We start from the raw sequence: 23,009 nt of genomic DNA on the forward strand, positions 1-23,009 counted from the left end.
TTTCACCTCCATTCTGTTCTCACCTCCCCCCACCACCAGAGAGCATCTGCTCTTTATGGGAGTGTATAGCGGTGATTATTAACAAGCATGAAAAATGGAACTGCAATCAATCTTTTATTCCTTGATCAGAGATTCATCTCCACACGTTTGGTTAAGGCAGGTGAATTCTGAATCAGCTCAGTAATTATCTGGCAGATGTTACAAACAGCTGTTGCTGCTACCGCTAAAGGCAAAAGCTTGGATGTTATTCTTATAGAAGTGTAAGGTGGCTTGAGAAGTGAAACTAAACATTCTGTTGAGGCCACACATCTGCTTTTTCTGCTTAGGAAAGAAAATGTGTGTAGATAGATAATGAAACCTATAAATGAAAGTGAGGTTGCTTTTGAACTCATAGGCCGGATTCCTAAGCAGACTTCCTGGGAAGTAAACCACCCTGGGGGTCTTAAGTGGGAGCACTTGAGCAAACTACTTGTTTGTAAATGTTTGACAGGAGGCAACAAGATAGCGATTTAAATCAGTGGTGATCTACCCCTGGATTAGCTGTTAATGATGAAAGAGAATGCATCAAATTAAGTCATATTCTTCCTCCCCTTCAATGAATGGGAACTTACAGAATACAATGAAATGTCTTAAATCCACTTGTTCTTTGGGATTCTGATCCATACTTAAACAATAACTCATTTGCAAATGACAACAGAAAACTGTTGTAGCAATATGGATTTTAACTGACCCATTTTAGACCTCTCTTTTGTAACCATTTAAAAAACAACTAACTTCAGTAAGTAAAAGAGAAATTGTTTTCCTATGTTTAATCAAAGATGTACTGACCATTATTCTTAATGTCATGTGTCATACTTTCTGTATTTGACTGCTTCTACAGAAATATTTGCACTATAACTACAGAAATAGTCCTCAAAGTCAACCATCATTGGTAAGGAAACGTCAAATATGAAAATCAGCTAGGCTTGTTAGTTGATCTGCCAGACCAGATGTTTGCAGTAACGTGATGTCTATATGGAAGATAAGATGCAGAGATTCCTGGTCCAGCAACAAAGGAACACTTCTGTCATCTCGCTGGGATATTCAGACACTGAGGCCTTACGCACACACATGCTCTAGGCGTTCCAGAAGAAGAATAAACTGCCTGTGCTTGGGCTGCTCACTGATTCATGTGAGGAACAGAAGCCAGGAACTGGAGCATCTAGTAGGCAGGACTCTATCACATCCCTTCACTTGCCATTCAGCGACAGCAATTCATATATGCCTGATACCATCGCTGATCAGAAAGACAGGGAAGGAGATGAGCAGGCCAAATCTACTTCCTTCTCTCCATCACTTGCCGTTCCCTCCACACTCTGCAGAAGACCATGACTGCACTCTCGGCAGATGTTAATTCTGATCTTGTTCCTCAGCTGGTTGCAAACATTTATTCTTGACTAGATGTGTGGTACAAACAACGATGAAGAGAAAACAAATAATTTTCTCCAGACCAGAACTTCCACTCATTTCAGCAGACCGGCGGTTCTATGAACCCTTCGTGAGCTACACTTGGAGACTGCTTCTTCCAATACAAGTAATCCATCTTTTAATGTAATCAGAGAATAAAACACTTAAACTACTTCTTTAAAATCTTGTAAATTCATCAAGGGTGAGAGGCAAGGCAGCCTTCTGCTGTGGCCTTGGCATACTGGAATAAGGTGGAAAATGAAATTTCTTTTATTAGAAATAACAGTTTATAATGTTTAGATTTTGCTTAACCATTTAATGTGATCTTTTTGGAAGACTGTATATAAGCTCTGTGAACTGTCTGGGTTCTTTTGGAAAAGGCAATGCACATATAAAAACAAAACACACCAGGTAGACTGGAAACTGTGTCCTCCAAATGGCAAGTGGGTGGACTCCATGCTGAGCCACAAATCAGCGATAGCACATCTATTCTACATACAGAATGCTCAACCTCCAGCATCTCCAGCTAAAGCAATCAGGTAGTGGAGAATCTTTATCTGGGCCTGAAAACCTAGTTGCAGCAGAAAAACACACCTGGCTAGACTACTGGTCTAAATGAGGATTAGGCAGCTTCATGACAGCCTATAAGGTTCAACAAAATCCTTGAATCCCCATTAAGATCTGCATATTGGCCATTATTAACTTTATTCTGTTCATAGTAATTCCTATATGTGAAAATTAAACCATAGTCAATGAACTTTAAAAATGATATTAACCTGCCCCACAGTATTCCTGAAAGCCAACCATAATCCTGTTTCACTGTACATACTTTATATCTGGTCCAATGAGAGAATGTCTTCTCAGCATGGCTCGTGCTTGTGCATTAGTTAAATTAGCAGTAGGCTCTTCATTAATAGACAGTATACAGTCTCCTACACCAATCCGTCCATCACGACTTATAGAACCACCATGGATAATGCTGCGAACTATCATTCCAGAGCCATCTTTATTGGAACTTACAGTCATCCCTTTAAGGAAAAAAATGAGATCAGTATACAGCTACTATAATGTGAAACAAGTAGGGGCCCTTCAAACTTGAGCAGAGAATCCCTTTCCCTCCTTGCCAAGGGGGAATGCCAGAGCAGCTCCTAGGCTCTCCAGTCACTACTTCTAGGTTCATCATGGAGACCTGGGCTCTGCCACGGCCAGGCCCAGTACGACTACGGGTTGTGCTGCCAATGGCAGCATGCCCAGTGCATCTCCTGGGCAGCCAGGCTGCCAAGGGGTCTAGCACAGAGCCCTGAACTGTTCTACGACTGAGCTCAGAGCAGCTCCTGGGCTGTGTAACTTCTGTCTGACTCAGTATGTAACTCCAGGCTGCACAGCTGTTGCCACCCCACATAAGGTAAGTGTGTTCTCTGAACGTGCATAAAGAATGCTGATTTACTCTGAATCCATAGCAGTGAACTAAATCTAGCATTCTGCAGTTGAAACAAATAAGGGTTGCTAAAGTTATCTAGGCAAAACTGAGGATAACCATAATAAAAATGTGCAGATAGCAAGATACATACCTAGGCTTGAATTGCCTTTTGCAATAGTAATAGTCTTTTCAAATTTGTTTTTGCTTGTACTTAGAGTTGTGGAACATCTTCCACCAGGTGCTAGACTATTGTTCTCCATCAAAAATACTCGATCCTTATAAGAAGAAGAACAGTGTCAATTTCTAACAGCAAAACTCTGAAAAACATGATTGGATTCTGCGTGATTTAGAAATTACAGATGGCTCCCAATCTGCCAGGCATTCGAGTAATAAGAACTGCATATTTCTAATTTGCTTACAAAGCTCTTGTTCCCCTTTAAATTAATCATACAGAGCTAAAGGAAAAATAAGTTGCTATAGTGGTTTACTGCTAAAACATCAGCATGTTCAAAAGCTCCATTGCAGCAAGGCAACATAATAAAACAGCCATTTCCTACACTGCCAGCAGCAGCCCATGTTGATCATACAGATCCTGTTCAAATGTCCCACAATTTCTTGCTTGCTGGCCAGAGCTCATTCTCACTATTCGCCTACCTAACCCCTCTCACCCCCCATCAGCCACTTGGTGTAGTGGTTAAGAGTAGGAGGTCTCTAATCTGGACAGCTGAATTTGATTCCCCACTTGTCTTCCACATGCAGCCAGGTGGGTGACCTTGAGCCAATCACAGTTCTCTCAAAGTTCTCTCAGCCCCACCCAACTCACAGGTTGTCCACTAGGGTTAGGCACTTTGGTGGCCAAAGCAGCTGTCACAAATGGCCATTTCGGCCGCTGTAGCACCCAGCGACTGTCCACTGTGGGGAGAGGAAGGGCAGACAATTTTATGCCACTGTGAGATAGCTTTGGGTAGTAAAAATCAGGTACAAAAAAAGTTCTTCTCTTCTGCTGCTACATTGTCCATCTATAGCCCTGGCCTGGAAAGCACAGGCATGTCCGATCTTATCAGATCTTTGGAGTTAAGCAGAGTTGACATTGGTTAACATTTGGATGGGAGACCTCCAAGAAAAACTAGGGTCATGACGCAGAAGCAGGCTGTGGCAAACAACCTCTGAACACCTCTTGCCCAGCTGCCAAGCAATCCTATAATTGGAGGATCTCCTGGCTACACTACACACATGCCATACGATAAATAATAAATAAATAATAAATTGTCCATCTATATCCTGAATGTTTTAAAAATCTGATAGCACATTTATCATCAAGGGATTATCTGCCATCTAGCAAAGACATCCCAGTTTTACCATTCAGAATACTTTTTGCTGAAGGTAAGTTTGTAGAGGCCATGCTAACCAATGCAGAGTCCTTTGAAGATCTGCAACACAAACTGAGGGCCATATGCACTCTGTACACCAGCAGCCCAATGCAGGGCTAAGTCACACAATACGGAGGGCCACAGCCACAAGGACTTAGTCTCAGGCATATAATGGGAGTTCAGTGCCTCCCGGACATGAGGTCCTGATTCTGGCACATATGTCATATTCAGGAGTCAAAACAGCCCTGTAATACCACTATTTGCTCTAGTAGGAAAATATGCATGTAGCTATCACTGAACATAAATTTCCCACCAGAGCAAATAGTAGCTGTTTCAAGGTGCAAAACCAGCACCGAGGGAGGAGGGGAGGACAAGGCCTCAGCCTCTCAAAAGCTACAAAGGCCTCCTTGACATTCTTTGGAGCACTGGTCCTTAAGGTAGCACCCACCCCAACTTTTAGGAAAGTGGGAAGCCCATACTGTGGTGGGGCTTGTGGTTGGCAGGCTGTTGCCACTTTGAAATAACCATGGCTGGAGGAACTAGAGGATAGGTCAGCTGTGAGCCTCCTCAGAGGGTGGAGACCTTGTGCTAGAGATGTAACCCCCTTCCCAAAACCTTCTCATCCCAGCACCCAGGCATCTTCCAGAAAGAAAGCATTCTTGCCAAAGTGGATAGTAAATTCTCTGACGAAAAGAGCAAGCTGGCCATAGTGGGGTGGCTATACTTTTACTCGCTGTTCTCTCGGCCAGCTTGCTCTCCTTCTGGTTCCCTGGAATTCTCACTCCTGCACTTGAGCTGCTGTGCCTCATGCTAAAAAGACAGTGAGATGGCAGAGAGGGAAGTAAAGAGCCACCAGGCTTCTTGCAAAGTGAGGTTTCACTAGGCTGCTGGCTGGCTCTGAGCAGGGGCCTGTGGCAGGGAGCCTGAGAATTTTTGCTCTCACCTGAACTGTGAGCTTCGGATTAGGGAAAGAGATTACAGCACTCCTAGTATAGAGTACTCATGTTCAATAGCGGGATATCCCTACTAGGGTTGGGCACTGTGGTGCCTGAAGCAGCCGGTCGCTCCCAACGCAGCCAGCACCACGCCACAGGGGGAGAGGGGAGGTGCGGGTGTTGGTGCACAGGCAGCCACACACACGCAGGTGTGGAGCTCCGCACCTGTGTGTGTACGCCTGTCAGTATGCTGACACCCACACCTCCCCTCCCCCCCGGGCCGGCCACTTGGGCGCGAAAGCGCCCAACCCTGATCCCTACATGTTCAGAGGTATTCCTGCATGAAAAAGGCTACTGTTGTATATTTAATATTATATCTTATTGTTTTTGGGTATTTGGTAGGGATTCATGAGGCTCTTCTGGCTCACAGTAACTGCAAATGTGGCTCTCCATGAGTGACAGAGAGAGTAGCACTGACATAGATCCTGTATTTGTGATCAGAATGGGCCTGCGTGCAGAATTCCCATTGGAGGCCACAAGGGATTTGTACCGAGCTACCTCCAGTTTCCTTGAACAAGAGCTAGGCTAATGAAGGATTTGGAAAAGACATTGGGGAAGTACAAAGCTGATGATGAGGGCTACTCATGTTATTCTAGTTCAGCCACTGGGGTTGGCAGGTACACAGTGAGCATTCTGGAATCAAGATAAATTCAATAATATCTGGGGAAAGCCCAATCCTGTTTTATTTTCATCAAATTGATTTTAAAAAATTACATCATCATTAGCAGGGTGGATTCCATGCCTATCCTACCACTCCACTGAGCAGTCTGAAGCCTTCCTCCAGCCTGAGGACTCCTCCTCCACCTTAAGAGGCCCTTCCATTAGAGGAAGATCCTCTTATACTGGAGGAAGACTTCTTGGAGAGTGGATTGATCCAGCCCAATATACTGATGTAGCACCATGGAAGTCCAGTGAAACTCTTACTTTTCCAGTATAATCAAGAGGCAATCTGGGAGTTACATTTGCATTCTGTGTAACTTCAGCTGCTAGCAGATGCTCTCCCCAAGTGCTTGTATGTTCATGTTCAGATAGTTTCTTAGCTGCATGTATTGTTGGATCTTTTCTTGTAAAGCCATCAGGTTGTTCCACACATACTTCTGCAGAGGATTTGCTCTCTTTCCCTCTCTGCATTACATCCATGTGGTACAGGTTTGGGTCAGATAATCGGTAAGTGACTGAAGCATCTGAAGGGTCTACACCAATACTCTGTAGAGCAAGATGAAAAGAATTTCAAATTTTAATAAACCATTGTTAAAATAAGATGGCTAACTATTATTCAGAAGTCAGCTGCATTTTATTCCCATATCTGTACATTGCCAGGGCACTTGTGAAATAATCAATATTGTTTACAAGAGGAAAAATATAATTAGGTTAATACTGGAATAACATAAAAGGCGATGATGAAACATAAAACTTCTTCATCCAAAAGATATTTATTATCCCTGCTACAATATCCTTACCTGCAAATCACTCTCTTTCCTTGGACCAACTAGACTGTTTTGCTATAGAACATAAAAGAACTAATCATTATTCTTTGTACTATAGCAAATTTTCTTGTATGAAGATTTTTATTTATTTATTTATTTTATTTATTAAACTTTTATACCACCGTTCCCTTAGGCTCACGGCGGTTTACAAGGTAAAAATGTTACAGTAAAACCCATAGTTAAAACCCATTAAAACCAATTTTTCTGGTTATTAAGACTCACTGGTATGAAAAACAGGCAAGTATCTGAATAACCTACATGGTTACAACCATTTCAAGTATTCAAAGGTTTGTACAAATTTATATGGGTTTCATTTTACAAATGCCAGTGTGAAAGGTGGAGCAACAACTAGTGTAGTATGGAAGTTACCAAAGAGATGTGGGGGGGGGGGACCTTTAATGGCATTAAAAGCAAAAGAACTTATAGCAAGTAATGTTCATGACAAGTTTTACAATTGAAATAGGGGCAGTCATATAGGTATAGGTCTAAGTAATACCAAAACAATGGAAGTTAAGTGTTCAGGACTAGGCCTTGGCAAACATGGGTTCATATGCCTGTTCACCATGAAGGAAAATAGGTGACCTGGACCAGCCATTCTTTTTCTGCTTAACATACCCTATGATATTATGATAATGGACACAAGGTAGTACATCTCCATGTGAAGAGAGAGCAACTCACAGAATTCACTGCAATGGGGTGTAATAATGGTCACTTATTTAGTTGACTTGGAAAGAAATTAGGGAATTTGTGGGAAAAAATTCATTAGCTATGAACCATAACAGAGCTTCCATATTTGAAGGCATTAAACCTTAGAATATTAATGCTAAGAAGGTGTTCAACTCGTTCCAGGAGAACCTGACTGGCCACAGTGTAAAACAGGATGCTGGACTGGATGGACCACTGGCTGCTCGTGTGTGCTTATGATTTGGATGAACAGAGAACTTCAAGAGGAACTAAGAAAGAAAAGGAAAATGTTCAGGAAATGGAGGGAAGGACAGAGCTCTAAAGAAGAGTACCTACAGGTTACTAGGCACTGTAGATCAAACGTAAAGTAAAGGAAGCAATAGGCCCACTGTTGGGTGCGGATGGACAAACTCTAGCGGAAGATGCAGAGAAAGCAGAAAGGCTTAGTGCCTATTTTACATCTATTTTTTTCCCACAGGTCAAAGGGTTTAGGCACATCTAGAGATGGCAGTAGCCAAAGGATAGTGTCTGGGTGGCAGGTTAACATGGATAGAGAGGTTGTCGAGAGGCAGTTAGCTGCACTGGATGAGTACAAATCCCCTGGGCCGGATGAAATGCACCCGAGAGTGCTCAAAGAACTTTCCAGAGAACTTGCACAGCCCTTGTCCATCATCTTCGGGACCTCTTTAAGGACTGGATATGTCCCGGAGGACTGGAAGAGAGCAAAAGTTATTCCGATCTTCAAAAAAGGAAGGAAGGAAGGATGACCCAGGAAACCACAGACCAGTGAGTCTGACCTTTGTTGTGGGAAAGATAATGGAGCAGATATTAAAGGGAGCGATCTGAAACATCTGGAGGACAATTTGGTGATCCAAGGAAGTCAGCATAGATTTGTCTCCAACAGGTCTTGCCAGACCAATCTGGTTTCCTTTTTTTGACCAAGTAAAAGGTTTGCTGGATTGGGGAAATTCGGTTGATGTCATTTACTTGGATTTTAGTAAAGCTTTTGACAAGGTTCCCCATGATGTTCTGATGGATAAGTTGAAGGACTGCAATCTGGATTTTCAGATAGTCAGGTGGATAGGGAATTGGTTAGAGAACCGCACTCAAAGAGTTGTTGTCAATGGTGTTTCATCAGACTGGAGGGAGGTGAGTAGCGGGGTACCTCAGGGATCGGTGCTTGGCCCGGTACTTTTTTACGTATTTATTAATGATCTAAATGGAGTGGAGGGACTACTCATCAAGTTTGCAGATGACACCAAATTGGGAGGACTGGCAAATACTCCGGAAGATAGAGACAGAGTTCAACGAGATCTGAACACAATGGAAAAATGGGCAAATGAGAACATGATGCAATTTAATAAAGATAAGTGTAAAGTTCTGCATCTGGGTCAGAAAAATGAAAAGCATGCCTACTGGATGGGGGATACGCTTCTAGGTGACACTGTGTGTGAACGAGACCTTGGGGTACTTGTGGATTGTAAACTAAACATGAGCAGGCAGTGTGATACAGCGGTAAAAAAGGCAAATGCCATTTTGGGCTGTGTCAACAGGGGCATCACATCAAAATCACAAGTCATAGTCCCATTGTATACGGCACTGGTCAGACCACACCTGGAGTGCTGTGTGCAGTTCTGGAGGCCTCACTTCAAGAAGGACGTAGATAAAATTGAAAGGGTACAGAGGAGAGCGACGAAGATGATCTGGGGCCAAGGGACCAAGCCCTATGAAGATAGATTGAGGGACTTGGGAATGTTCAGTCTGGAGAAAAGGAGGTTGAGAGGGGACATGATAGCCCTCTTTAAGTATTTGAAAGGTTGTCACTTGGAGGAGGGCAGGATGCTGTTTCTGTTGGCTGCAGAGGAGAGGACACGCAGTAATGGGTTTAAACTTCAAGTACAACGATATAGGCTAGATATCAGGACAAAATTTTTCACAGTCAGAGTAGTTCAGCAGTGGAATAGGCTGCCTAGGAGGTGGTGAACTCCCCCTCACTGGCAGTCTTCAAGCAAAGGCTGGATACACACTTTTCTTGGATGCTTTAGGATGGTTAGGGCTGATCCTGCGTTGAGCAGGGGGTTGGACTAGATGGCCTTTATGGCCCCTTCCAACTCTATGATTCTATGATTCTATGATAAAATGGAGCCAAAGGGAAGCTGTTTATGCCACCTTGAGCTCCTTCTAGAGATAAAAATATGATAAATTAATATGTATTTTCAGAATTAATGGGATATACTCCCAATGTTTCTAATGTAGTACAAGCTTTTCTTGTTAAAAGCTATCTGAAGGACAGTTTCTATCAGCTTGAAAGCAGTATAAAATAATAATTTTATAATATACGATGATGTTATGCCCCTGCACTGCCCTTCCAGAAATAAGAAGACATAAACTTGTATTGCACATTACATCTAAGTTCCATTCAGAAGAGCAGTCATTCCATACTCTAAATCATCATAGTGAATGAAAAAGTATATTAGTGGGGGGAAACTATTACAGAGGGGTGAGAAAATCATTAAAACCATTTCACATGCGTCTGTTCAGCCTAATACCAGGCAAGTAAATTGAGCAAAGACTAAATCCTTTTCTAATCAACATGATGCAATTAATTAAATCCCATCGAGAGCAAAAGACACTTCAGTCATCTTTATTACATCTGAATAGCATCTGCTTTTTCCAGCCCTAGACATTTATACTTCAATGGCCTCATGCTGCTGCTTCTGAAGCCCTACATATATGTGTATCCAAGCCATACTGGAACTAAATTGAAGCATCGTCCAATTTTTGAACCCATTAATAGTGTAATATCTCCATGTCGTCCATGAAAATGGTAGCATAAAAAGAAACCTAACATAGTTTGCTTCATAAAACCTTTTCCTCATCTCCTAAACAAATCTAAATTATCTTAGTACAGTATCATTTTTATAGTACAATCCTTAACAGACCTACACTCTTCTAAGTCCACCTGAGTCAGTGGGCTTAGAAGTTTTTTTAACTCTGCTTAAGAATGCAGTGTTTTTTAATGACTATATAAAAACTACAGTATGCTTTTCATATGCTAGTTCCTTACTATGCTGCAGTCATCTTCTTTTGACAAGAACAACAATGGAAGAGCTTCCACTTCCAAGAAATGACACAGGTATTCGCTTGCTGTCAGATAGTCCTCAGCTCCATGGGACCCTCCACGTATTCACAGGAGTCAATGCATCGCAACTAAAGTCCTGACTACTTGCTCCTTACACAACTATTTGCCCATTGCGTATGTACTTGTACTTCCAAGTAAAACATTAAAAGCTAACAGAGTTGAACATTAGCACTTTATTCCCATTTTTCCTCAATGAAAACAGGAGACTTTAGGAAATGCCAGGGTGACACCTTCTCTAAGACCAGATGTGTTGCAGAATGTGCATCTCCCAGCATACACCTTGTCTAATCCCTTTAAGTAACAATTACGAAGTTAAACAATGCAATCTGTCTCATTGGCACAGTAAAGGTACATTCTGTTGTGGATTAGGAAATTCCATTAGGAGATAAACTCCGGCTGTCAGCCTGATGGCCAGTAAAGGCAGAAACACATTCCAGAAGGAATACTGCCAGCTGGAGAATCTCAGGTGTGAAAGAAAGAGCAGCTCCTCTTTTCAAGAATATACACTGCAATTCAACCAAGAAAATGATTCAGCATCACCAGCAAAGATGTTGGGCCCACCCTGAGTATGACAGGAAACACATGGAATATATTCAAGCTTAAAAAAAAATAATTAACAGGCTGACAAGAATTGGAGGGCAAAACTAAGATGGGAGAGAAACCAAAAGTCACCTTCAAGCTTCTCAAAAAGGAACTGTACATGGGTATGGGTTCAATATATTTGTTTCAAATTACAGGACTAAGATTTATAGTATTTTTTAGAAATCTGTTCTAAGTTAAATTTCATTATTTTGCTATTCTGCTGATTTAATTTTAGCATTACTTGAAAGGACATTTTCTAAGCTCCACTGTAACGAATTGCTTGCTTTAAGATAAAGCTTTTTTCTTGTCTGAACAATGTAGTAATGCTACGTTGCTCTTACGTACACCTAAAAAGTCTCATTATTTATATTTCTTTGGATCAAAATATATATTTTTTCTTATTAGGCACCTTAAATTCTATTCTTTTTCCCTCAACAATATAAGAAGTCATTGGCCTGTTGATTATTTTGTCTTCCAAAGTCTGAAAGATGTTCAATCAACACTGCATATACAAAACCGCTAACAAACCCCCATGAACAAATGAATGGTGGCAACATTTAAGCGCCTCTACAACTAACACAGCAGTCAGTCACAACCAATTTTCCATTCAAACATGCTTTATCACCCACAATAAAATGATCTTCCCCTCCCTTTTTTTACCTTGGGTGTTGAAGCGGATAGTGAGAGGTTATAGTTCAGGTCATCGGCACAATTGCTGTCATGCAGAGTTGAAACTGAAGACTGGAAAGTACCACCATTGTCTGGGGAATACTGTGATACGAAGGTGGATTCCTCCTCTGCTAGATCTGCTTCACTTGAATCCACCTAACAGCAAAGGCAATTTAATCAGTCAGGCTATCTGCTACCTTCGTATCACATAAGCCCCATATACATCTGTAACTAAATACACTTCTGCTAATTTGCTGTGTAACATTTTTGTTTGCAATTATCCACAAAACATTGACATACAATAAGCCTGTTTTTGTCTCTAACAATAGGATCAATAGGACAATATCTGAGTCCAGTGGCACCTTTAAGACTGGCAAAGTTTTATTCAATAAGGTCAAAACTGCAAGAATCCGGGACTTAATGCTGTGTCCACCACGAATGCCTACCCCCTCCCACTTATCAAGGATTTACTAGGGTAGTTTGGGAAGGGCAAGTTCTTTTGAAGTTGATTTCAAATATCAAATCTCAGAGAGGCAGAATCTGATGTTTAAAAAACATTACTTGGATTCCTTTTAACTTTCCACAGATAAAATAAGTCTCATATGTTGAGTGACTGAATATAGAAATGCTGCGTATCTTTTAAGGCTTCTCTAAATTGATTTAACAGGTTAAATGTTAATATGATAACATATGTTAATGTGTTATCCATTTATACATCTGCGATGCCAAGTGTTTTATAGACTGCAGACTGTTTCAGTTCCCATTATATTTAACACAATGGCTGAACAGCTTCAGGCTAACTTCCATTTGTTGCTACTTTATTAAACTGTATTTGATTTGATTAATTGTCTTTAACCACTTCCTGCACATGTCCCCATGCGGTCTGCTCCATGTTGATCATTCCCCAGCATGGCACCCATTAAGCCACTCATTTCCTCACAACCCAAATGGCACAGGGGAAATCCTACCCCAAACTGTAAACATCAATTTCCACCACCTCCAAATAAATAAATGGCCACTAAAACATGTATAAACAAAGCATGGATCATACCACTGGGCACAGTCCACTAGTTCTCCGGTGCAAGTTTGCTTTAGGAGAAACCCAAAAACAAATGGACATAGTGTAACAGCACAGTCACATGACTGACCTGCTTCCATTCAATTGGAGAAAAATTTCCAGGTCATGTGTGTCTATTTATTTATTTATTTATTTATTTATTTATTTATTATATTTATATACCGCCCTCCCCGAGGGCTCAGGGCGGTTTACAGGAAACAGGAAAAGATACAGTCCAATTGGATTAAGCTGTTTATAAATATATCTATACTTATTCTAGGCTTTGCTCAGCTCTCATATATTTTCTAAAGCAAATTTCTAGCCCCTACAATTGTACAAAATATTTAAAAACATGCAGTGTAGAGTGTCCTTAAAAGTTAAAGGGAAATGTGGCAAGCTATGCAATGCTGTTCATTTGCACTTCAACTAATGGGGAACAATGATGCTGGCATAGAAATAACTGAACCAGCTGCTTATATATCAAGGTACCTTCTATAGAGTTAGGCCATGGATTTTCCTAGCAGACTACTGACTTAAATCAGATCCTAGCATCTTTCTAAGACGATCAATGTGATTAATTCCTATATAGATAGTATTGGAACACCATGGAAATAAAAAATGGGAAATGATTCTCATACTACTTAAAAACATGAACCAGACATCACAGAGCCAGTATAAAAATATGAGTGTAGTGATGTAATTGGAATACTAATGAGAAAGGTGAATTCAGCAGAGGAACTCTGAATAAGGCATTTTAAAAACTGTATATCACAATTGCTATTGTCACAGTTTGTGATTTCTGGTTTGTAACTAATATTCTGGATACATAATATAAACATTGCTTATTGTCTCAATTCATGATACAAAGTTTTCTGTAATGTGTTCAGTATCTAGACCTTCTTTCAGCTTTTTGTGTGTCTTTAGCTTTTGATTACAAAAACATGTTAAGTACTTGTAACTGTCAGTTTGTCATGCATTTTCTTATTTTCAGAAATGGAAGATTCCAGCCATATATTTACTAAGTACTTTTGCAGAGATAGAAAGAGGGTTTTTTAAAATCCTACTTCGCCATTCTCAAACATTGATCTACTAGTGGTTGATAAAAACAAATATTTTCTGGAAGCTAATAATACAAATTAAATGGTGCCACAGGACAAAAGGGAAATCATACAACTCTGGCTGGATGATGTCCCATGTAACTTGCTACAGCTGTGTTACTAAAAATAGACTCCAGCGTCTAGAAGAAATATACAGTTTTTCATACCTGCAACGGAGCATAACTGAGCAAGACTAGTCAAGGAAAACAAGAAGCCTGTGTAGTATGGTATGCATCTCCCCTTGAAAATGATCAAAAGCTGTGCTTGCTTACTCAGAAATGCATACGAGCGAGAAGAGGTGTATATCCTAATAGTAGTACAACCTAAATTTGCTTTTTGTGTACAGAAACAGGCTTACTAGCTGGAGCATCCATTCTTAAAATACAAGGAAATGTTCTGTTATCAGCTTCTTGTCCCACTAAGCCAAAATCTTAACATTCTTAACATTACAGCATGAAGACTGTTCCCACGTTGATTGCAGACAAAAGGCCGATCAATACGAAGACACAGATTTCAAAGGTTTGCACGCGTTATCATGGTAAGGAAGGGGCCACTAACCAGAGCCAGCTCAGCATGGAAGAGGGCTGAATCAGCTGGCCCTTCCTCCTCAAAGGACTGGGCAGTGTAGAAAGAGGAATCTTCCTTAGCAGAAACATAGCCCTCTTCTGGTGAAAGCTGCAGAAAGAATGAAGCTCTTGAGTTGGAGGGTGGCTAGTATTTGGGATATGCAAAGTGAGCAAAGTTAAGGGAATTTCAGAAAGAAGAATTATTTGTGAGGCTCTGAGAACAGATCACTGGAAATGAACTTATAGTTCTAGGCATGTGTAATAATTTACAGAGCTGGGAGGAAAAACAGTGGGAAATTATATGCTGGTACCCCAGGATTTTGAAATATTCTTTCAGTCCTACTCAAGAGTGATACCTTTCATGCTGGCACAACATAACCTGTTTTTTTTCTAGCCCTAATGATTAATAACTGTTTTTTAAAAGTGATTTCCCTACATGTCTAAAAAATCTCTTAAAAAAACTAGAATTAACCATATTTAACCTCAGTGAATCCAATCCCATTTATTCTCAGATCCTAAAACCCACTGCCTGGAAAGTATTTCCACTGAAATCATTTGTACTTACCTCTAAGATGAAGTATAGACCAGCTTAATTATAAATAGTGCTACCTAACAGGATTGTGGATCTAACTGTAAGCCACTGAGAGTTCTCTAAACAGAAGTTTTATCCCATCATTGTGATTTTCAATATCTGGTCCAGCATAACTTTTGCAAAGATAAATAAGAGTTAATATGAATACCATAAAATGTAGAACATGGGCTAATATAAACAGCTGCATTCAACCCAGTCTAGAACAGATGAGACTACATGATATCAGAATTACGTGACCGGAAACCAAACAGCCAGAATTATGATCTCACCAATGTCAAGGACAGGACTATGGGCAGAACTCCCATTGACCCAGGGACAGGAAATACCAAGGAAAGCTGACACCAACAGATGTAGCTTAGTAAGGAACATGACAAGGGTCAGGTTCTTGGAAGATTCTTCTCCATCACTTAAGTGACTTAATCTCTCAATCTTGCCATTCTTTTCAACTTGTGCAAAAAGAAACAACCTCTAAAGTCCCCTTGCCCTCTATGTATGAGCACTAGCAGCTTTTTTCCACAAGGGATAGCATAAAATGCTGACTCTTGAGAAGCTCACAACCAAACTGGGGGGCCCACCTCATGGTTGAAGACTACCAACTTGGAAAGTATTGTCTCTGAACTAAATAGAGAAATAGAGATTTGAAGAACTGCAGAGGGGCAGGTATTTTTTTAAGGAGGGCAATCTAGGAACATGACAAAACCGGAACAAAGAAATGTATGCACATCTATATATCATGGGACTCAATGCCACTCTCACCGCGCATATTAGAGTTTAGTAGAAGTAATGTTTATTTTACAAGCTCTTTCAAAATACCCAGAAACAGAAAAAAAAGATTGTAATAAAGACTACATAAGAGAGGGAGAGTTGCTAAGTCCATATTTCAATTTTTCCACAAATTTACTGTTTAGTGTCTGAGTGGCAGAAACTTCTCACATGGTTTCAGGATTTTCAGAAAAGCTGCATCTATATCTGTATTTTTAACATACATGGCACATACATGGCACAACAAAATTAGAAAACAAGTGTTCCTCCCCAAAGGGTTGGTTTTCTTATTTTTTATTTTTGGGTGGGTTAGGACTGAAAGAATATTTCAAAATCCTGGGTCACCAGTATATAATTTGCCACTGTCTCTGCCCTGCCCCAGCTCTTAAAATTACCATGCCCAATGAAGGCGATTCCCATGCCAGACTGATATGCTATGAGACGATAACACTGATTCCATAAATCTCAAGCAGATATTTTTTGCAAATTGGGGGCAGTGGGGATTGACTCACAAATGCATGTTCATTACTTGAAACTGCAGCAGCGAGAAGTGACATGTCTCAGTGAGTTGTCACTGATGACATACCACAAATAGATCTTCACATCATCTCAAACCTTTTTCAATATGGTTAATTCACACAGGTCCAGGCTAGTCCAAGCTCATAAGCTCTTGGAAACTAAGCGTGGATGGGAGACCACCAAGGAAGTCCAGAGGTCATTACAGAGATGCAGACAATGGCAAACCATCTCTTGCTTTGAAAATCCTACAGGGCCGCCATAGATTGGCAGCACAATTCATATAGCTATGAGTCACTGATTGGTAAGAAAGTGATGTGAATTTGTCATGTATTATTTGTACTGCAAAATACAACATAAAAACGTATAAAGCAAACATCCTTACGGGCAGTGGCTTAGCAACTCCTATTCTAACTGTTCCCGTGGGTGCTCCTTTCAGCGCTTGAACAGCTTCCTCCAGGCTGCCATTTTCCAAGTTGATGTCATTGACAAACATGAGCCTGTCTCCTGGAAGGAGCCTGCCATCCTGTTCAGCAACGCCCCCAGGGACAAGGGAGCGGATCACAATCACTGTGTTGGCAGGGTCGACTGGGTCCTTATTAAAGAAGGGAGAAAGGAGGAGAAAACCAATTTTATGCGTTCACATAATTTAAAATAAACTGTGAGCAAAGCTTCCTCATGAAAGACAGTTTGTCCTTATCAGACTTTATTTTGAGATAATCTTGCTCCAAACACTAGCATTACTGGTAAATCTGTTCTTGCATGGGAGCTAAACAATGTGCTGTGCCAAATAATAAGAAGCACTTCTACTCAGGCATGTGGAAGTGTTCGTGTATGAAAAAAGACTGGCAATTCCAGGCAGCGATTAGCTGAATGACTTCTATAATTAATACTTGATTATACCCAAATAGAACATTGACAAAAAAAATCAGCAAGAATATAATATAATTTAAGCTTTAAAACATTTATGGAAAAGTACTTCAAGTATATCGGAGAAGTTATTTACTGATTCCAGGCAAAACCCCCTCTGTTTATTGATTTGAGGACTACAAAGCCCTTTTTATAAACCTGTCACCTAGGTTAAAACATTCCACTTGACCATAGTAAGTAATGCAGCCTGAACCAAGAGTTTCCATATCAGGTTTTTCTTCATGGTTCCCCTCACCCACCCAGTTTATCCCCTGACTTCCGCATGCATCTGTGGTAATTTATGCTATGTTCTTCAGTCCTGTCATCTTATCAAGTGATAGGCAATTATTAGCTGATTATTGAAATGTATACTATCAAATTCCTGGGATGCTAATCATGGACAAAAATTAGTTTGACAATAACATCAAATGTTTACATTGCCTCCAAAACTTATTTCAGGGGAGACAAAATACCCTAAAGCAATTATTTCCTTTCTGTGAAATAAAGAATTCAGAAATTACCTGGTAATCCAATATGCTGAAGCCAAGTCCCATGCTTCCTTTCTCTAGCTCAATTTGCTGTATTTCTGTTTCCCACATTGCCAAAGAAGATCCCTGAACATCATCAGCATTCTGGCCTATATTAGCCATTTCCAAATCAGCATCATCTGTCTCTGACGAACCAAGTAGTCCACCAAGATCTATATGAGACTGCAAAAAATTACAAGGAATATGTAATAAAAATGTAAATAAATATGTTAGAACTATTTTTCCAGAAAATATTTACAATGAATATCACTATTCTTAGAAAAAATAGTATCTGAGGCACTCTGCTGATACAATATGAAGATATTGCAATAAGTGTTACTATGCTATAAATGAGTGTCACAACTATCACATGACAAATTCACTGACTGAACAGCTCTGCTCCCTTCTCAGTCCAGGGTGGGAGACTGTTATGGAGGAAGGCCCTATTGATGGTATCCTAACTTACTGGTCTCAGTCAAACACTTGGTGGAAGAGCTCTGTTTTTTAGGCAGTTTCTGTCGGGCAGGTCTTCTGGGAGTTCATCCCACCAGGTTGGGGCCAAGACCAAAAAGGCCTTGCCCTGGCTGAGGTCAAACGTACATCTCTTGGGCCAGGGATCGCCAGACTGTTTACACTGGCAGAGTGGAGTGTTCTTTGGGCAGTCCCTCAGGTACACGGGCCCAGAATGGCCTTAAAGGTCAGTACCAATACCTTGAACCTGATCCAGAATTCAACCAGAAGCCAATGTAGCTGCCTGAATACAGGCTGTATGTGGGCCCTCCAGGGTGTTCTGGTGAGGACTCACATAGTTGCATTTTGGACTAGTTGTAGTTTCTGGGTCAGGGTCAAGGGCAGGCCCGCCTAGACCGAGTTACAGTAGTCCAACGTAGAGGTGACTATCACATGGATCACTTTAGCCAGGTGTTCTGGGACCAGGTAGGGAGGGTTCTAGGCGTCTAGTTTGGTGAAGACAATAGAACGCCAGATGTGCTATTCTGATTACTTGATCCTTTACAGTAAGCATTAAAAATCATGCCCAAGTCCCCAGCAGATTGTGCTATCGTCAGCTGCACACCACCTAGGCAGGCCAGTTCTGCTTTCTCTCCTGGCCCTTTCCTACTCAGTCACAGGACCTCTGTCTTGGATGGGTTGAGTTTCAGGCAACTCAGCTTGATCCAAGCCATCACTGCTTCCAAACGGTGAATCCAGGAAGTTGTTCATCAGGAGGTAGAGTTGGGTGTTATCTGTGTATTGATGTCACCCAAGTTTGAATCCCTGGACAGCTAGGCAAGAGGGCGCATGAAGATATTAAATAATGTGGGGGATAGCATCATACCCTATGGAAATCTACAAGGGAGTTTACAGCAGCATGATTGCTTACCACCCACAGTGACCCTCTATCCACAACACTGGATGAAAGAATTTAGTCACTGATAGGCTGCCTCCTCTATTCCATTGCTGGCGAGGCAATGAGCTGGAAGCTCGTGATCTACCACATCAAATGCTGCAGCAAGGTCTAGCAACTTTTTATTTTATTTATAATTCAATTTATAAGTCCACCTCTCTTGGTCCAGCCGTCTCAGGGCAGTGTACATCACATTAAAATACCATAAAATTAAAAAATTAAAAGCTCTAAAACAACATCTGTGCCCTTTAGCGTCAAGCCTCTCCCACATTGCTTTCCTATGGTTGATTGCTATAGATGTTACAGGGGAGAGTGCTGGGAGCAGGTTCTTAGATGTTACTGGCGGCCTGGTCTCAACCAAATGCCTAGTAGAACGACTCTATCTTGAAGTCCCTTTGGAACTGGATAAGCTCTGACAGGGTCTGTGTCTCCTCTAGGATCTGGTTCCACCAGGTAGGGGCCAGGACCAAAAAGGACTTGGCCCAGGTACATTTCTCATGGGTCAAGGACCACCCTGTTGGAACCAACTGAGTGTAATACACTTTGGGGGATGTCTTTGGAGAGGTGGTCCCTCAGACATGCTGGGCTCAGACTGTGAATGACCTTAAATGTCAAAAACAGCACCTTGAACTTAATCTGGTACTCTACTGGTAGCCAATGCAGTTGCTAAGCACAGGACATATGTGAGCCCTCCATGGCGTTTTAGTGACTACTCTGGTGGCTGCATTTTGGACCTGCCGTATTTTCCAGAGTAGGGACAAGGGAAGGCCCATGTAGAGCAAACTACAGAAGTCCAGTCCAGAGGTGACTGTTACATGGATGACTGTGGTTAGGTGATCTGGAGCCAGGTAGGACACTAGTAGCTTAGTCTGACATAGATGGAAAAAGCCTGCTGAGCTCCTTTGGTGACTTGTGCCTCCATAGCAAGGGTCCTCCCCAGATTCCTGTTGGTCTGTGCAGCAGTAAGTTGCATGTCATCCAGGCTGGGTAGGCATGCTTCCTCAGTTGGTCCCTCCCTACTTAGCCACCGGATCTCCATCTTTGAAGGGTTCAGTGCCAACCCATCTCTGTCCAGCTGGTGACAAAGATCATCCATCAGGGAAACCAAAGCTATTTCAACCCCAGACCTAGGACAGAAACCAGACTGGAATGGATGGAAATCTGAAGCTTCCCCTAGGTATGCTAATATGGTCCAAAGCTTTTCCCTTATATTCCCCCAAGAGCATTCAGATCTTTGGATCAACTCCTGCTCAGGATCACCAAAACAGGTGAAACTGGTCTCAGCCAAGGTATTTTGGCCCTAGCCCCAGCCTGCTAGAATGCACTCCCAAAGAAAATCAGGGCCCTTAGTCAGTTCCGTCAGGGCCTACAAGACAGAGTTATTATACCAGGCTTATGATAGGGGCTCAAAATAACATCCACAAAAAGATGTTGCTCTCCCCATTTGGGAGGTGTAGAGAGATGGAAAAATTGCCTGACACACAAAAAACCCCTATGATGTTGTATGGTGCTTTATAGCGCTGTTATCTATCCTGAGCAACATGGGAGGGCATGCCCTTTTTAACTTGAATTTATTCAATGCCACCCAAACTGCCCAACTCTACTGTGAAGAGGGCTTCAATAGCAGTTTGCAATGTTTACAGGGAGGGGATCTGGCATTCAAGGGGGTGAAAAAAATACTGCTAAGCACTTTATAAAACACAATTTAATTGTGTTTCTATCATATTCTATTTTTCTTTCATATCCTATTCATATCCTATTTTTCCCTTCATCAAAGATGTCTACAATCCCAACCATTTCTTTTTTTTGGGGGGGGGGATACACTTATGGGGTTCCTGAGGTAATTCTGAATAAACAGCATTCACTCTTAAATTGCAGCAAGGCCTTGTGGCTTTAAAATGGCTTCCTCAATGGCTGCTGAGACAACCAAACAGAATGGAACAGAAGCCACTTCCTGCACTCCACCACACCCAAACAGCTACCACTGACATTAAACAATAACAAATGAAGCTTTTGTTAGAACAGAGAAAACGTTTTTACAGTGTAATAAGGCTCTTCATGTCCGCATTCGTAAAATTCACTCTACAGTTGTAAGGAAGTCACAAGGCTACAGCTCACTTGCAATCAGAAGGCTTATCACAGTATTTCTTCACTGTATCCTTGCTGTAAGATTCCACATTCCCACAGGAGAAGCAGCCAAGAAGAAACTCAGCCAAGGCAACCAGCCAGAGACACCATCTGTTTTGGAATGAGCTGATGCAATTCTGTCCTTGTTGGGGCATAAGGGCAGGTGAAGCCAGAGCATAGAGCGAGTGCTTGGAATAGCTCTCAGATATTACATACCAGCTAGGAAGGGCAGTTAAGGCAGAATAGGGCTTTATTTTACCTGTTTGCTGCAGAAGCCTTCTGGTAGCCCACTCCAATTTTGGCCCAAGAAGGCACAAGCACAGCACCCCTCCACACACTAGCCCATGTTTTTATATTATATTACCTGCTCTGTCATCTGAGACTCATCCAATATAGACTGACTAATAGGTGGAGCAGCTGCACGGCAACACACCATTGTCACCTTGATGGGAAGCTCTTTTAAAATATTTACTACATCCTTGTGATTTTTTCCAAGCAAAGATATTCCATTTACCTGTTGACAGAGAGCAAAATATTTAAGAGAGGCAAAAAGAAAAGATACTTTTTTAACGGGAAAACACGCTGTCATTCCAGGACTTAACTTTCTTCTGAATAAAGCCATATAATTTTCTGCAGCAAAAGGAATCTGTTAATATATATATGTATACATTTTTGTCAGTGGGATGCATAACATACCATTCAAATGGGTGGTGGGTCCAGAAAAAGGCAATATTACATGTAACAAAGAGGAAGAAGAGAAATTGGTTTTTATACCCTGCTTTTCACTATGTCTCAAAGCATCTTACTATGTCTCAAAGCGTCTCAAAGAGTCTCAAAGCAGCTTACAATGCTTTCCCTTCCTACAACAGACATCCTATGAGGTATGTGGGGCTGGAAGAGCTCTGAGAACTGTGACTGACCCAAGGTTACCCAGCTGGCTTCATGTGGAAGAGCAGGGAATCAAATCCAGCCCTCCAGATTAGAGTCTGCTGCTCTTAACCACAAGATAAAGGCTCAGTTGTACCAGGGATCCAAATTCTGTAAATCTTTTCATACCCTTTAAAAAAGCGACTGGTAGGATGGAAATGCTTAAGAGAGCATGAAAGTGTTTTCATTTTCATCCCCTAGCCAACCAGCAGGTGGTCCAGCAACAAAACCACAATGGCATAATAAGATGGGTTGCATCTGGTGTAATCCTCACTGTAATGTACATTTGGATGCACATCCCAATGAAGCTATTGTCTGTGGAAGCCATAACCCAATGTCCTTTCTGGTGTAACTAGTACTGAACTGAGATTTTAAAGTGAGGGCAATATGGCTTCCCTTGCATTCACAAATGGCATGTAGCTGAGTCTGATAAACTCTATCATTCCATCCCATTTGCTATGAAGTCCTTGACTTTCTGGGATTGCAGAGTGACAGAGATGAAACTCTGCAATAGTCAAGAGGAGCAGCTGATTCACGAAATGATTACTGCAAATAGTACAAAAATATAAAACAGCACAAAGTAGAAGGCAGAGTTTGTTTCAACAACTTAAAAGCAAAAAAGGATTTAGAGATGAAAAGACCCTCTAGTGGTGAGTTTGTGGGCCTTGTATTAGATACTGTAATAAAATGTTATTTAATTACCAGGCCCAATTAATAAAGCTACAGCAA

At 41.3% G+C, this 23,009-nt stretch overlaps 1 protein-coding gene across 25 annotated transcripts in view; it reads right to left on the bottom strand.

The window, feature by feature from the left end:
- Positions 1–23,009, bottom strand: part of MPDZ (multiple PDZ domain crumbs cell polarity complex component) — a 218,037-nt gene that overhangs the window by 48,608 nt on the left and 146,420 nt on the right. For 24 of the 25 annotated variants that reach the window (XM_077345038.1, XM_077345035.1, XM_077345036.1 and 21 more), the window contains exons 15-22: positions 21,718–21,867; positions 17,816–18,004; positions 16,771–16,980; positions 14,508–14,624; positions 11,787–11,951; positions 6,156–6,437; positions 3,018–3,141; positions 2,276–2,474 (exon numbers count right to left, since the gene is read on the bottom strand). In XM_077345038.1, coding sequence (XP_077201153.1) covers positions 2,276–2,474; positions 3,018–3,141; positions 6,156–6,437; positions 11,787–11,951; positions 14,508–14,624; positions 16,771–16,980; positions 17,816–18,004; positions 21,718–21,867 — 1,436 coding nt within the window. The remainder of the gene's footprint in view (positions 1–2,275; positions 2,475–3,017; positions 3,142–6,155; positions 6,438–11,786; positions 11,952–14,507; positions 14,625–16,770; positions 16,981–17,815; positions 18,005–21,717; positions 21,868–23,009) is intronic. The other variant, XM_077345047.1, reaches the window with a different exon arrangement.

Source organism: Paroedura picta, chromosome 7 (assembly GCF_049243985.1).
Source record: "Paroedura picta isolate Pp20150507F chromosome 7, Ppicta_v3.0, whole genome shotgun sequence".
NCBI classification, from domain to species: domain Eukaryota; kingdom Metazoa; phylum Chordata; class Lepidosauria; order Squamata; family Gekkonidae; genus Paroedura; species Paroedura picta.